The sequence below is a fragment of the Drosophila tropicalis genome, unplaced genomic scaffold (assembly GCF_018151085.1).
Source record: "Drosophila tropicalis isolate 14030-0801.00 unplaced genomic scaffold, ASM1815108v1 contig_562, whole genome shotgun sequence".
Classification (NCBI taxonomy): Eukaryota; Metazoa; Arthropoda; class Insecta; order Diptera; family Drosophilidae; genus Drosophila; species Drosophila tropicalis.
The window spans coordinates 59527-75085 of record NW_027173037.1 but is presented as its reverse complement, the minus strand read 5'-3'; the positions used below and the strand labels follow the sequence as shown (position 1 = coordinate 75085).

Sequence of the window (15559 nt, the reverse complement as noted above, 5' to 3'; positions counted from 1 at the left end):
GCTGCTCCATTTAGGGCATAGCATACTGAACTTGTTGCTACAACTTTATTGAAGACAACAGCTTCGTTTATGACCAAAAGTAAAGTATCATTCGGAACATGCCCAAATAAAAATTAACATTTAATAGCTTTTAACATTTATGTATATTTTAGTTTTATTTATTTAGTTTTTTCTTTGCTAATCCTCTAAATGTATTGTTTGTCTAAGTCTTGAAATTATCAAAAATATTGAAATATTTATTGATACTTACTTTTGTTTAAGGACAAACTTATATACTTCTGGTCTTGTGATTTTAAGATGCTACTAACTGCTTAGTTTAATTTTTGATATTTATTATTAATTAAGTTAAGTACATATTTATGAAGTCTTCAGCTTAAGATGGGCTTCAAGTCTTTGGAAATTAAATTTGTTGTAAAACATGAAAGGACTGTGATTCCCTTTATAATTTACAGGTTTTAAAAGCAAACTCACTTAAAGTTTTTTGTCTGGAAAAATACTTGAAGAATGAGTTTAGATCAAATTTCATTTTGTAATCGTGTCCTATGCGAGATTGCATAATCCGCACTCACACTTGCCACACCTTTTGACCAGCATCGTCACAGTTACCTGGATGATGGCTCCTCATTGTATATGCAAGTGCATGCAGTGGCAATTACCAAAGAAATTAAATGAACAAAACGTAGACAACAATTGTATGTTTATATGTACATATGTATGTATGTACATACTTATAATGTTGCATCACAGAAAAGTTGCTGACGGCTGCGACGGCAACATCAGCAACAACAGAAACAGCAACAGCAACAATACCCAATGATGACGACGTCTCAGGTTGCCCCCAGGCGACACGCCGATTCATTCACACACATGTGTACATACATATATTTACGATTATTGAACTGTAATATGTACAATGGTTGAAAAGTTAACTGTTACATAAGCCAGGCTAACAGAGGACAGAGGATTGCAGAGAGTGCGAGAGAGAGGTAGACAAAAATGGGTAAGCGAATTTTGTTTAATTTGTATGCGCAGCGGGACATCACAGAGGAGAAAGTCTTCCCAAAAGTCAAAAACCAATAGGCGATATCAACTGGTTTTACTTTCGCTGATCTTTGATAATAAATCTTTGTCGAAAAATTAAAATACACTCTCTTTTTATTGATGTTTTGTATGTGTGTGTATTTTTTTTTTTTTTTTTTTTTTTTTCAATCTTTCTGTTTTTTAAACTTAACAAGGGAACAGTGAACAAATTAATATATTTTTATGTACATTTCTAAATTATTTAATTACGTCCAATCTGATCGACCTGAGCTTGCAGATTGTTTATCACCTCGGAGGGCACTTGATCGCCCAAGATTTCAAATAGATTGATGCGCTGATTGCCGGGAATTTGCTCATAGGCACCCAGTTCGATACCCTCTTGAACATTCTGTATTTGGGCATCTTTGGGTATCAGCAGAGTTTGTTGGGCCTGACGGATGGCTTCGTTTGTATAGGCGGCACCCTCACGATTCTGTGGCATCGAGTGAACTCCACCAGCCAGGAGCAGGGCAAGCATAGAACACAGCGCGAACACTTTCATTTTCTTTGTTTTTATTTTGTAATTGGTTCTTTTTGTTTCTGCAAATGTTAACGCGTTAACGTTAGCGGTCGCGTTGATTTCAAATTTTGATTTGTAATTTCTTGTAACGGTCTTACCTTGCGCGTGTCGGTTTTTGAATGTTTCGCCTGCGCTGGTCTCCAGCTCGTTTTATAAGCTGAGCTTCAACATGGGAATTGGAAGGCCTCTGCTGCAGCCTGGAAAGTGTCTTTTGCGTTTCTGGTTTTTTATTTTGGTAATTTTTTGGCCGATTCCAGTTCAAATGAAGTAAAAATAATTTGTTTTTTATTTTTTGTTTTTTCTGTTGGTTTTGTATGGGAAATTATAGTTTTGTCCACTTTTAATGCGAAGGTTAAGCTTCACTTTAAAGAGTAAGTGAAGAAACAAATGTCAAGTGGCATTTAACCTTCCAGTCTACACACACCAAAGTGGTCATTCAGGTGTTGGCTATCTGGTTCATTAATGACTTTAAACGTTTTTTTTTTTTTTTGTCAACAATTACCAGTCTTTGCAATATAAAGAGCCATTTACAAATTGCTGCCATGGTTGTTTTTTTATTTTTTTTTATTAAATGTTAATCTTTTTTTCCTTTTTGCGTAATATTTGGGCAAAAAACAAAAAAGAAGGGCGAAAAGTTGCGTCGTCTGCTTTAGCTATTAATTTTTAAATATTTATGATGATTTTTATTTTTTCGTTTTTAATTTATATTTCTGTAACCAATTGTCTTTTATAATTAAAATTTTCAATTGCAAATTTACAATACTGTTGAGCATAGTTAAAGTTTTTATTGCCTTTCCTAAAAATACCGTTATTAACAATATTAACTTACTGTTATAAATAAATGAGTTAATCAAGCCTTATAGAAGTATTTTTTAAATCAAATAATGTAGTGTTTTCAAACCACTTAAACACTTCATTTTGAAAAGGATTAAAAAATGTTATGGTAACCAAATAAAATTGAAATACCTTTTTCCGATTCCACGGTTTTATTAATTGGCGCCCAAATTCGACTAATTTTTCGATTTTTTATCGATAGCACAACAATTTTGATAACCCGATTTTTATCTTCTGGCAGCACTGGTGTTTTATATTTCGTTTTGGACGGTTAAAACCGGGAAATAAATAAAATATTAAAAATAAGCTATTTGGAATAATCAAAGTCAAAGCCCCAGAGAGCCTTCCCATACCCTGGAGTTACAAGACACCAGGAAATAGAGGCACTCTTACCAATAAATAGGAATCAAAACATTGCTGCTTGGTGGGAGGAAAAAACGCACGTGTAGCAAACTAGTGAGTGTGCGTGTGACAGAGTAAGAGAGAGAGAGAGCGTGCGAGATGGATGCGGAAAACGGCGAGGGTCAGGTGCAAGTGCATCTCAAAACCAAACAAGAACAGTAAGTGATAACAGTTAAATTATTTGAAAAACAAAGTTCTTAGCCAACAATAACTTTCAGCTATGCCGTGCCTGATGTGCCTTACGCCATAGATGGCACGATGACCACAGTTGAGCTGAATACGTTTCTTAATGCCTTGCTGCGAAATAAATCCGGAGAAGAGTCGTCTATTGATTTCGATTTCCTTGTGTTTGATGAATACCTTCGTGGTCGTTTGTGTGATCATCTTAAAGAGAAGGCTATTAGCTTTGAAGATGCAATAGAAATTGAGTATGTAGAGCGATTTCCGGCTCCAGAACCACAAGATTGCCTGTTGCATGATGATTGGGTGTCTGCAGTGAAAGTTTCTGACAAATGGATCCTTACTGGCTGCTATGATAATACCTTAAACATATGGACTCACAAAGGAAAGCATATATTGACCATACCTGGACACACGGCTCCTATTAAAGCAGTGGACTGGATTTCTTTGGATAATGGAATTGGACGATTTGTATCAAGTTCCCAGGATCAAACAGTAATGCTTTGGCAGTGGAATGTTGACTCTAATGCTGTTGAATGTGTGTCAATTTGTAAGGGACATGAAAGAGGAGTGGATAGCATAAGTGTTAGTCCCGATGCAACGCGATTTGCCACAGGCTCCTGGGATACCATGTTAAAGGTGTGGTCTGCCGCCGAAGATGATGCTGGAGGTGATGCTGCTTCTTCCAAAAAGTCAAAAGAAAATGGCGTTCGGGTAAATTCAGAGAATATAATGTATATATTTGGATCCGACTATAATCTCACATATTTCATTGTAGACTCCAATCATGACTTTGCAAGGACATCGTGAAAGTATCTCAGCTGTTCAATGGATTGACACGAGTACTCTGCTCACCACGAGTTGGGATCACACTATGAAAATCTGGGATCTTAGCCTAGAGGGCATTAAAACGGAGATTTCCACTAACAAATCCATTTTCGATGCAAGTTACTCAAACTTAAATCGTTTAATTGTCACAGCTTCAGCGGATAAAAATCTTCGGCTTTATGATCCTAGAACCAACCGTAAGAGAATATTTTTTTGCTTTGATATGAGATATCTTAACGTAGTTCTTTTGTTGCAGAGGGTTCCATCGTTCGTAACACCTACCTGGGGCATAATGCCTGGGTTCAGACTGTTATGTGGTCGACTACAGAGGAATTTCTATTCGTATCTGGGGCTTACGATAATCAAAACAAGCTTTGGGATTGTCGCAGTCCGAAGGCTCCACTGTACGATCTTTTGGGGCATGGTGAAAAGGTATTGGATATTGATTGGTCCAATCCTAAATATATTTGTTCAGGCGGAGCCGATAATACGGTGAGAGTTTTTAAGTCTCGCAAAGCCGGCATAGAAACAATGGAAGATAAGTAAATTACTAATCATAGTTGTAGATTTAAGGCCTGATTTTTCTTTAATAAATGATGTCTTTAGGGACCTGGATCCCTATAACTGATGTAAATCTAATTCAATAATTTTTTGTGGCAAGTTCTTTTTGCATAGAGTGTTTAAAGATTTTATATCGATAAAACTTAGATTACTGACGGACCATCTCTAGCGGCTGCCTGTGTCAATCAGTGTTGCCAGAATCAGTGGAAAAACCGGCAACACTGGTCTCAATCTTATATTTTTGCAAGAATTTTGATGAAATGTTTAACAATAACCAATAAAACAATTTAAGTTAAAGTGCAAAGACAACAGCGATAAACTGCCAAATATACAACGAACAAAGTAAAAATATTAACGCTTGGGAAAACTGCGTGTGTGTTTTGTCTGCGAGAGCGAAAGAAGAACGGGAGTAGGCGGCAGGGAATCGGTGTGTGTGTTAGAGAGAGGGATCGAGACGAAAATAATTTTTGCAAGTGTTTGGGTAGAAGAAAGAAAGCAAAAGGCAACCGACACAGCAAATTGTGCGACAAAGGTGTGTATGTTATAACTAAACAACAAATAAACCATTCTTTGTTTCTTGTTTGTGCATTAAATGAAAGAGAAAATTGTGCAATCACTCAATTGAGAGAGGGAGAGAGAGTCAGTAAGAGTAAATGGAGAGCGGCGGCTGGCAGCAGCAGCCACAACAACAACGCGATTTGCAAATGTCTGGTGATTGATTTTTACGTACTACGGCCAATGCTATTCACCCGGAGGAGTCCCAAAAGTAGAGTTCCATTGCATTTCAAGAAAATCGGATGAAACATTCATCCAACATCGTGAAGAAATCAATTACCAACCTACACGACAGACGGAACATGAGCCACACAACCTCCGACCGAGAGTTTGCCAAAATGGCCGCTGGCCCCTGACTCTTAGTGTGATTCAAATTACACAAAAAAAAAAAAAAAGAAAGAAAGAAAAAATGAATCAGGCGCAAAAAACACAAATATGCTTAACTAACCGCGTAGACAAAGCCAAAGAGAAAATATGTAACTTTCTGTATTCCCTACCATTTAATTTCCCATTAAGGCATACATTTATGAAGGAAAAATGTAAATGAAAAACCCTTTTTGACAGCTTTCCAAAAAAATTAGTTGCTGTCAAATATATTTGTCAATTAACGAATGTGGCATTTGTAAACAAATACATATGTATGTATATAGTATTTGTCAATATGTTAATTATAGGAACAAAGATAATGTATGGTTAGTTTAGGCTGTTTTATTCGATCGATTAATATACACTCTATAAAATGTATTCTAATCATTGAGAACAAAGAAACGCCTTTGAGAGCGTTTGAACAAATTTCATGTTGAACTCTGACAAATTGTCTGACCCTTACATCAACAGAAATCGTCTCAACCTCTTTTTATTTTGCCTATAATGCTATTTGTTTTTATTCTAATTGTTTAACAAATCAAACTCAAATTATTAAAAATCCGTCAAGAATATCATTATTAGGAAATTGCATTTTTGACAGATTGTTAATTAAGACCGTAAAAGACTGCAACTAATCATATTAGACCAATGAAATAAAGAAAAAGGATTCGTTAATCCACAATCCTTTCTAGTATTTCCGATAGAACTACCTTTCAGTATTGCTTAATTGCCAGTAAATCGAGAATACAGTATTATACTTTTAGTAGGTCTCCACTAAGCCATTGACTAGGTGCAAGTCAAGAATGTACTAAATCTGAATGTACTAAATGTGTTTATTTGTTTCTTTTTTCCATTTACAGACGTATTTAATACAACCAGCTGCCAAGAATGTCTTCAACTTCAGCAGCAGGCAGCGCCGCGGGTGAAGTGGCCACCTCCAGTGCTAGCTCAAATGCCAGCGCTCCAAGCACAACAGCCAGCAATGCCAATAATCAGGTAACAACTGCCGGTGGCCCAGCCACAGCAACAGCACCGACTCGAGGACGTGGTGCGGCCAACACCAATGGCGGCGCCTCGGGCAGCAATACAGGTGGCAGTGATGAACCCCGCAAAGATGCCAAGCCCACGCCAAGAATATCAAAAGCGTTGGGCACATCGGCCAAGCGTATACAGAAGGAGCTGGCTGAGATAACATTAGATCCACCTCCAAATTGCAGTGCCGGACCAAAGGGTGATAATCTTTATGAATGGGTATCAACAATTTTGGGACCACCCGGCTCCGTATATGAAGGTGGTGTCTTCTTCCTCGACATACACTTCTCACCGGAATATCCATTCAAACCGCCCAAAGTCACATTTCGCACCCGTATCTATCACTGCAATATCAATAGCCAAGGCGTGATCTGTCTGGATATACTCAAAGACAATTGGTCACCGGCATTGACCATATCAAAAGTGCTGCTGTCAATTTGTTCCCTGCTTACAGACTGTAATCCTGGTAAGGTCCTTTGTTAAAAATTTTATAAGTATTTAGTATTTAAATCCGGGAAATAATTATAATGTCAAATAGTTCTTAAAGAAAGAGTAGAGTAATAAGCCTTACTTATAAAAGTCTCTCTCGATTTGCCTGGATTTTCAATTTTCCATCATGGCTCTGGTTCTCACCGTCCCGGATAATCGGTGTTGAACTCTTCGGATAAACGAAAAGTTCATATTAAAGTTTATATAACTTATGAAACTTTAGCCAAAAAAACCTGGAGCTTTAGATTTTTTGCCTTTTATGTTATTTTCTTTTCTTAAACCGTTCAAAGAGAATTTTTTATGAAAATGTCGAATAAGAGTTGAATTCTAAAACATTAATTAATTAATTTTGAGGCTTACATTTTTTTACGATTTCTATTCTCAACATTAATTTTTTGTTGACAGTTCTCCAATTTAATTGATATAATACTTTTAGAAATTGTTTCGCTATAAATGTGATGAAACTTATTTTTAAAATGTTTTAAATCATTTAATTTATATTTATGATTAGTTTGCACACAAAAGTTAGATTTTTGACTTATATTTTACTAATCATAAATGATAATTATATTTGATTTTATTATATAACATTTGTTCCACTTAGAACTGAAGTTCAAGTTAATAAATTAGTTCTAGAATGGTTTAATAGTATTCAACATATAAATTAAGATAAAATAGAGACTTATTAATACTTGAAAAACATATTCTCTAAAACTGTGCAAAAGACATTTTCGTGGCTAAAATATCTATTTACATAAACATATATTGATTATTTCAGCTGATCCTTTGGTAGGCAGTATTGCCACGCAATATTTGCAAAATCGCGAAGAGCATGATCGAATTGCGCGTCTTTGGACAAAGAGGTAAGTGCTTGAATATACATGTACATTGTACATACAACTTCTATATAATAAATTCTATAAATATTATATTCTTCTCTATAAATATTTTTAATTTCTGTTCCTTTATTATTTCAGATACGCAACATGATGCGTAAAGCTGGGCATCACACAAGTACCACAAGAACATCTGCAACAACCACAGCAACAACAAAAAACGAAAATTCGCATATTGCAAAATAAAAAGTCTATTTTATAAATATATATATATATATAATAATAATAATAATAAAACAAAAACAGAATAACACAGAAACAACCTATTGCTAAATAATAAACAACAATAACTATTACCACACACATAACAACACACGCAGAAAAACTCCAAACCAGAAATAGTCGACGTTCCCTCTTTAAAAATATTAATAAATAACATAATATCCCGTTTATACATACAAACGATTTGTAAAAAACAAACAATTTGAAGATTTTATAATCTATGTATTTTTCAACAAACAAATAAGCAAAGGGAAAGAGATCTGAAAAAGATATTGTGTTTTAGATCGCTTAGCAAAAAAAAAAAAAAAACAAATTGAATATAAAACAAGAACCATTAATCAATGCATCATAAATTGCACTAAAAAACCTATTCAAACTTGCATAATTAAATATAAATATATTTAGTTTTTATTATATGTGTACAGTGTTAAGTAAAATAAACAACAACAACAAAGCGTGGAGCTAAACAAATGAAATGAAAGTTAAAACAAGTAACAAGCCTATTTTAAAGCATAATACTTATATCAGGGCAGCAAATTTCATTTAAAACAAATAAAACCCTTAAAATTCCAAATTTTATGACAACAATTATGGCCACAAAACATAGAAAATAAATTCTCAAAAACAAAAAAAAAGACTTGATAAACAAAAAAAAATGTAAAACGACTAATCGAAAATTGCAAACAAAATGTATACAAAAATTTAAGACAACCACAACAACAAAACAAAAAAAAAATGTAAACAATTCTCCAAAAATTTTTGTTATTTACAAAAATTTAAAACAAAATCAAACAAAAAAAAAAAAAAACAGTAAACCCCAAATTCGGTTTTGTTTTTCCTTTCATGTGATATTTATAAGAAAAATTTTTGTTCTTTTTGGGCCAAATATTTTATGTATGTTTTGTTCCGTATTTATTGTGTAAATTGTGAGCCTACATTGGGTTAGTCCTTTATTTAGAATGCAAATTTGCTTAATAATTTTTAATTAACAACAACCACAAGGAGATATATATATATATATAGAAAAAAAAAACAACAAAAAAAAAGAGAAAAACACATAAAAACTTCCTATTATTTTGTAGTTTTAATGACTCAAAATCGAGACATAAACAAAAAAACAAAAAACAAACAAATAAATAAAGATAAAAACAAATAATTAAAATAAATTAAATAAAGTAATTGATAAGTTTTTTGCGTAAATTAATACAAAAAGCAAAGAGAGAGAAAGAAAGAAAGAAAAAAATATTGAAAGAGAACAAGTTGAAAAAGGAAAATTAAATAAAAACGAAATAAAGGAAAAATTATATGAAAAAACTAAAATAAATACAAAATCTTTTATTAAATAGATGATGGAAATTGCTGACAACGTGGCACCTAAATAGACATTCCTTTGTTAAAGGAACAGATTGTTAATTATATGTCCAACAATTCTTTTGCAAATTAAAGAGTCATACAATTATTTTTATATTTAAAATTGTATTTTACCAAAACGATTGAAGTACCTTTTGTTTGCTTTAGAGCGTCTAATTCCAAGTAGTTTTCGAATTAGGCGTAGTTTCGAGGAATTGTTTTCAATTGTTTAGTTGGTAAAATAACTCACTTGATATAAACTTTTTTCGATTTTGCAAAGGATTTTTTAACACTTTAAAGGCCTTAATAAGAATTAAATTTCTTCTCTTAGGTATTAAATATAACAGGCTACAAAAATTCCATGAGGATAATAGACTTTTAACTATAAACTTTATATCACCCGATAGCTAACATATGCAGTTAAAACTGTAATTAAATAGTCGTTTTAAATGGTATGTTTATATGTTCAATTTTATTTTGATATAGTATATATATTCCGTTTATATAAAATATGTTTATCCATTAGACTATTATAATCGTATATGTTAAAGGTCAGTTTTTGGTAATACACTGACACTGAAGTTACCCGCCCCGGAAAAACATTTCTCACGCACGCACACACAGACACACATAAAAACGACGTAGGGAAAAACATAAACAACACTTTTAGCCCCATTTCGAACCCCATTTCAGCCATGTCTACAGATACATGCCGTTGACTAGAAAATCGGCCTCCTGTGAATAGGGACTCTTGCCGCCCACTCGGCGGGCCCGTCGGCCAACTGTTCTCATGCGGCAACCGATGAGTATGGCCAGAGCCGCTGTCACCAGTAGACCCATGGTCAGAGAGAGTACAGCACCACCGGGTCGCTCCGAGTGACCATCATGATCGCGAAACTCTAGAGCCAAATTCTCGTGAATCGCTTTGTATTGCTCATGCACGGCAGCAACAGGCACGGGCAGAGCTGGCAGCAATGGTTGCTGTTGCTGCTGCTGTTGCTGATGTTGCTCTTTGTTCTGCTCCAACGCCAGCTCAATGGGATCTTTGGAGGTTTTTGTTTTGATTTTTTTGTGCTTACGTTGTTTCTGTAAAACAAAAAAGTTACAAACTTTAGAATTATGCGAAATGTTAGTTAATTTTAATAAGAAACGAAACCTTTTTGGGCGCTTCCGTTGACTTTTCTTCCTCATCGTAGTCGTAATCATCGTCAGCTAATTGACCCTTGTCATGTGTGGGAGCTGAATTTAGAACTGGCAACATGGATTGTTGCGGCTTTTGTTGTTGTTGTGGAGGAGGTGGCGGAGGCGGAGGAATAACCGCATAGGTCTGACTTTGTTGCTGCTGTTGTTGGGGAACCAACAATTGTTGCTGTGGTTGATGTGGCGCAATTTGAACTGGCTTTGGCCAGGTTACAATGTTTGAAGGCAGCGGTTGCAAGGCAGCTGGTTGAAGTTGTTGCTGTTGTTGTTGTGATGGTTGCTGTTGCTGTTGCGGTGGCGTTAAATAAACTCCCGACATCCCATATACAGAACTTGCACCAAGATTCTGATTATTATTATAACTGGACAATTGCATTTGCCCGGGTTGAACTTGAACTACTTGCCCCTGACCCTGTCCCGGTGCCTGGCCTTGGATCTGCTGTCCAATTGCTGCCTGTTGCTGTGGTTGTTGTTGCAATTGCAGGCCTCCTTTGTGATTGAATATGTGACTTTGTTCATCTAAAAAGAATTCGAAGTTAAATGGAAAAATGATATACGGAAGTGGAAAGTGTGTCTTCTTTTTAACGCACTAAGAGAACTAATTGAATTAATTACAAAGTAGAGCTACATAATGTATATGTACATCCCTCGTAAATCAATTTCATGTGACGGCAAGCAAACAATGAATGAAAATTGCTTCTGACAATGCTGCCCAGCGGCAATGAGCATTGCGTGTTTAAGCTTTAATACCAATTTAAAACTCTTTGTCTCATTCTCTCTTTCTCTTTGCCTTTCTCTTTTATAAATATTTATAAAAATTTAGTCGCCAGCAATATTTGTTGCTGTTTGTATTACCTGCATTCAGAATTTCGCCCTGCTGCTGCTGTTGTTGTTGTCCATCGACAATTAGTTTGCGATTTGTCCAGGCAGCGGCATCTTCACGATTATTAACCCTTGGAGGTGGTGGTGGAGGTGGCGGTGGTGGACCTAAGATTAGTACTTGATGTTGTTGCTGTTGCTGCTGCTGTTGCTGCTGCTGTTGCTGCTGCTGTTGCTGCTGTTGCTGGACGGAACTGGACTGCATTGGCTGATATTGTTGTTGTTGGACTACTATGGGCTTGGGTATATCCAAATTATTGTTATTGTTGCTCACTTTGGTGGCACTTGATGAAATGGCATTGCACTTGAAAATAATTTCAAGAAATTAAAGATAGTTAACTACTAAAGTAGTTAAAGGTACTTACTTCTGGTCCCTCATCGCTGCCATCTTCACATTGGGGAATACCATCGCAGGCATTATAAATGGCAACACATTCACCAGAATGACAAGTGAATTGAAATCGTCCACAATGACCAAGAGGAGCTGAAATTGGAAAGAAAATATACCAATGTCAAAAAGTTATTCTCGAGAGGCGGGTTAACTTTTTACAATTGGTTGACTTTCAAATTTGTTTCAAAATAAAAAATAAACAAAACCAACCACTTTGAACTGGGGCAACAACAACATTTGGTGACTGAACCACACCTGATGTTGATGGTGCTGCAACAGATGCAACAGCAACTGAACCACCAGCAACAATTGCCGGTTTGTTGTTGTTATTGTTGCTATCTTTCACTTCCGGCTTCAACTTCAAATTGGTCAATTCCCATTCCTGTTGCGATATATTATTGCTGGGTATATGGGGCAATTGGGGTTTCGGTGTGCTACTTTTGGCCACTTCCGCCGCCGTTTCCCGAACCTGTGGCGTTAGAACGGCACTCGTATAGTTTGCATGCCTGGTGAACTTGCAATGGAAATTCTCCGGTGGACCGCACTCAAAGAGATAACAATAGCCACCAGATTTGCGTTCAAAAATATACACATCACAGGCATCCGTCTCGCAGCACAAGCGTTCACATTCCTCAATGGTGTCCAATTCAAGTCCTTGCAAATATTTGCCACCAATTGCCTGAGATTCACCCGTACGAATAATCGTATTCTTATGGACATCAAAATGGCCTGAAAGTGGAAAAGAAAGTTTAATTTCGGTAAAGAAAATCTCTTCCGTTCTCTTACCTATGCAGACCTCCAGATCCATTCGCTTGGACAGATGATGCATGTCCAGCATCATCAGAGGTTGTGGGGGAGGAGCAACTGCAATTTCAGGTTGTCCAAGACCAGAAGCAGCTGCCACTGCCTCCATCATGATAATTATTATACTTGTAATGGCCAAACTGGCCACTGGCAATTTCGGTATTAACATTTGAAAGGTGTAACTCTGATCACTGATCACTTTGTGTGGTCACGCTTGTGTTCTGTTAATATCTATTTTACGGTTTGGTCACAGTTCACTGACAAAGAGTGAGCGGATGGGGGGACAAATCTTTTTAGAGGGCTTGTCGTGTTTACAAATTTTACACGCCTATTGATTTTTTCTCTTCCTTTTTTGTGGGGCTTTTCTAGTCAGCCAGCTGCTTGAATTTTTCATTTATTTTGGACACTTTTTTGGCAAACAAATTAAGCATTAAGTAAATTGATTTTCTTTTTAATAATCAATTTTTCTTTTGTTATAATTTATTTTACAAATTGCTTGAAATGAAATGAAATTTTTCGCAAACAGCATAAAATGTAAACCAATGGAAAATGCAAAGGAAACTTCCCTTAAGGAAAAAACCCCCCACAACAAACCCCTAATAAAAGTAAACTTTCAAAAGCTCTCTGTGAGAACAGCTGACAAGAGAGAATTTGTTATCGATAATTGTAACGAATTGAAAAAAATTGAGAGACCTGCCTATCTCCATTGCTCTTAAATGCATTTCAAGAGAAATAGATCTTTATTTTTTTATGGGTTATATGTTGAATAAAAGAAACGACAAAAAAACAATATTTCCATTTTTTGTTATGTCTTCAAATATCATATAAAACAGACTCTTATTTAAAGGAGAAATTTATGCTTTAAAGGACTTTTTATCAAAGGCGGATCTATGGCTGCGAAGAGGGGTCAACTTTGCCCATCTAAGTATGCAACATGCTGGAAAATTAATCATTGTTTTCAAAAATCGAATCGAATCAGCATTTTAATTAATAATTTCAAAATGAAAAAATATAAAAATTAAGCTAAATTTACAGAAAATTAGTCAAAATTTAAAAAATTTAGGAAATTTTGAAACAGAATTCTTTGGCATACGATATTTTCAATGGCAAGGAAAAAAATTTCAATAGAATGGTTTTTACTTTCAATGCTAATAGAAAAGTAATGCTAATGCTTCAAGGGACAAATCTGAGCGCTCCATTTGTCAGACAGGAAGATTCCAATTTCAACATCACATAGCCAGCTGCCAGACTAAACAACATTAAGAATGGTGTCAGGCTCGCTTAGTCGGCATATTTCAAAACATTTCGACAATAAACCAAATAATGATCCCACGCCCCCACCCGTTGGACTATTGGACCCGACAAGCGTCGCGCGTCAAGTACCCAAGCCTTCTTGTATATATCAACAGAACAGAACCAATCAGTCTTGATCCAAAGTTTGAATCGTCCAAATCGCCTTTAGTCAGTGACATATCTTCCAGTAGTGCTCTACAATTGTTATAAAACTTAAATGTTATTAAAATAAAAACTTAATTTTATTCCTGACGAATAAAATCGAAGGAATTCATTCTATGCTTGATGACGAAATTACGTATTATAGTTTGAATATAGCAAAATTTTTGGTAAATTTGGCTAAAGTAATCTGAAAGTTTTATTCTAAATGTTTGAATTTAGTATTTAGTAGTTACAAGTAGAGGGACAGTATTGAAGCATATTTACTCTTCATTTATAACATTGTTATAGTTATAGTTAATGGGATTTCAGTGTGAAGCTAACATAATTTAATACAGGAAACATGGAAGATGAAACCTTTGTTTTGAGTTTAAGTATTTATAAGATTTTTAGTTCTCTTTGAAGAGCACACTATGTGAAAAAAGCTTTTCTCTCTCTATTTTCATTTCTCTCTTTGCTTTCCAGTTACCATATGGTTAACCTTATGTTTCGTTTGCCTTTCAACCCTAACCTTGCAGACCTTGCCAATTCGTCGCAGCATAACAATAACGTTGGCTGATTGTTTCAGACTCGTCTCATCTTCAGCATAAAAGAAAATCAATAAATGTAAAAGCTTTTTACCTTTCTATTTTTATTAAAGGCTTTAATAATTCAACAATGGGTGGTTGGGTGTAGGATTTCGATTTGGGGTTGGTGCCAAACGATAAAAGATATGGATATGGGCGAAGATAATTCAGACAAATACAAAAAACAATGTATTTTTGTTTGCTTTTCTAAAAAATATCAATGTTTTTAGATGGATTTTTCTAAATAGGTTTTGATAATCTTTGTGTTGATTCTTTCTATAAATAAATTTTCAGATTTCTACTGTTAATTAACAGAGTGTTAGAACCGCTTGGAACGCATGCGCAATTTTTTGTTTCAGTTTTGTTGGTGTTGCGTTTGCCACTTTAAAAATTGTACAACTTGAAAATGTTAATGAAAATCTACTGAGGCAGCCCCCATGTTGCCTATTAAAACGCCCGCGTTGCACAAAGGCAAGCGGCAACCAAGAATCCACCCCATTTTGGTGGGACATGCAGTGCCTGAGCCGTGGCAAAGACACAAAGCGAGAGAAATAACAAAAAAAGAAAAGAAAGGAAGCATTTTGTTGGAGTCATAAAGTGGGCAAAATGCTAGGCGAGGTCTGGGTTGAAGCATAAACATAAAAAAAACACACCATTGCATACTTCAGGGGGTCACCCATGCCAACAAAAGGGGCAGCAGTTTTCGTTGGTATTGGTGGATGGCCTTAGTATAGAGACATGTACACAAATACGTTTGCACACACTCACACATACGTATGCATATAGATGTTTATGTGCAAATGCAATCGCAATGCCAACAACAAGTCTGACGAGTCTAAATGAGTATACAGGCTGATGAATACCCAGCAATGTAATAATAAAGTCTTAGTTTGCAATCTCTTTCTTGTTATGTAACATCTTGAAATCCTTTAGATCATTACAGCTTAAAAAT

At 35.4% G+C, this 15559-nt stretch overlaps 4 protein-coding genes across 6 annotated transcripts; 2 read left to right on the top strand and 2 right to left on the bottom strand.

The window, feature by feature from the left end:
• Positions 1 to 1198: 1198 nt before the first annotated feature.
• LOC137575123 (uncharacterized) lies at positions 1199 to 1616 on the bottom strand. Its single transcript, XM_068287529.1, has one exon. The coding sequence runs from the start codon at positions 1580 to 1582 to the stop codon at positions 1283 to 1285; it is 300 nt and encodes a 99-aa protein (XP_068143630.1). The 5' UTR covers positions 1583 to 1616; the 3' UTR covers positions 1199 to 1282.
• Positions 1617 to 2671: 1055 nt separating this feature from the next.
• LOC137575091 (ribosome biogenesis protein WDR12 homolog) lies at positions 2672 to 4491 on the top strand. Its single transcript, XM_068287493.1, has 4 exons — positions 2672 to 2994; positions 3055 to 3730; positions 3795 to 4041; positions 4101 to 4491. The coding sequence occupies exons 1-4, from the start codon at positions 2936 to 2938 to the stop codon at positions 4388 to 4390; spliced, it is 1272 nt and encodes a 423-aa protein (XP_068143594.1). The 5' UTR covers positions 2672 to 2935; the 3' UTR covers positions 4391 to 4491.
• Positions 4492 to 4595: 104 nt separating this feature from the next.
• Ubc2 (ubiquitin conjugating enzyme 2) lies at positions 4596 to 8539 on the top strand. Its single transcript, XM_068287494.1, has 4 exons — positions 4596 to 4937; positions 6187 to 6824; positions 7626 to 7710; positions 7825 to 8539. The coding sequence occupies exons 2-4, from the start codon at positions 6215 to 6217 to the stop codon at positions 7835 to 7837; spliced, it is 708 nt and encodes a 235-aa protein (XP_068143595.1). The 5' UTR covers positions 4596 to 4937; positions 6187 to 6214; the 3' UTR covers positions 7838 to 8539.
• A 1265-nt stretch (positions 8540 to 9804) lies between these two features.
• LOC137575093 (transcription factor mef2A) lies at positions 9805 to 13132 on the bottom strand. 3 transcript variants are annotated; one of them, XM_068287497.1, is made up of 7 exons: positions 12572 to 13132; positions 11996 to 12514; positions 11760 to 11878; positions 11582 to 11698; positions 11371 to 11548; positions 10472 to 11034; positions 9805 to 10401 (listed from the first exon to the last, which is right to left on the bottom strand). In XM_068287497.1, the coding sequence occupies exons 1-7, from the start codon at positions 12756 to 12758 to the stop codon at positions 10015 to 10017; spliced, it is 2070 nt and encodes a 689-aa protein (XP_068143598.1). In that variant the 5' UTR covers positions 12759 to 13132; the 3' UTR covers positions 9805 to 10014. The 3 variants fall into 3 exon arrangements, with proteins under 3 accessions (XP_068143598.1, XP_068143596.1, XP_068143599.1); XM_068287495.1 differs by having other exon boundaries at positions 9808 to 10401; positions 11371 to 11698; XM_068287498.1 differs by having other exon boundaries at positions 9809 to 10401; positions 11371 to 11698; positions 12041 to 12514.
• Positions 13133 to 15559: the final 2427 nt, after the last annotated feature.

What these genes read in the sequence shown, in the direction of transcription:
- LOC137575091 (XM_068287493.1), top strand. Translation starts at nt 2,936, where the DNA reads ATGGATGCGGAAAACGGCGAGGGTCAGGTGCAAGTGCATCTCAAAACC. An exon ending in CTCAAAACCAAACAAGAACA is followed by an intron (nt 2,995 to 3,054) that starts GTAAGTGATAAC and finishes AATAACTTTCAG; the next exon opens with CTATGCCGTGCCTGATGTGC. An exon ending in CAAAAGAAAATGGCGTTCGG is followed by an intron (nt 3,731 to 3,794) that starts GTAAATTCAGAG and finishes ATTTCATTGTAG; the next exon opens with ACTCCAATCATGACTTTGCA.
- Ubc2 (XM_068287494.1), top strand. Translation starts at nt 6,215, where the DNA reads ATGTCTTCAACTTCAGCAGCAGGCAGCGCCGCGGGTGAAGTGGCCACC. An exon ending in GCTTACAGACTGTAATCCTG is followed by an intron (nt 6,825 to 7,625) that starts GTAAGGTCCTTT and finishes TGATTATTTCAG; the next exon opens with CTGATCCTTTGGTAGGCAGT.
- LOC137575123 (XM_068287529.1), bottom strand. Translation starts at nt 1,582, where the DNA reads ATGAAAGTGTTCGCGCTGTGTTCTATGCTTGCCCTGCTCCTGGCTGGT.
- LOC137575093 (XM_068287495.1), bottom strand. Translation starts at nt 12,758, where the DNA reads ATGTTAATACCGAAATTGCCAGTGGCCAGTTTGGCCATTACAAGTATA. An exon ending in GGATCTGGAGGTCTGCATAG is followed by an intron (nt 12,515 to 12,571) that starts GTAAGAGAACGG and finishes TTCCACTTTCAG; the next exon opens with GCCATTTTGATGTCCATAAG. An exon ending in CAACGGAAGCGCCCAAAAAG is followed by an intron (nt 10,402 to 10,471) that starts GTTTCGTTTCTT and finishes TTTGTTTTACAG; the next exon opens with AAACAACGTAAGCACAAAAA.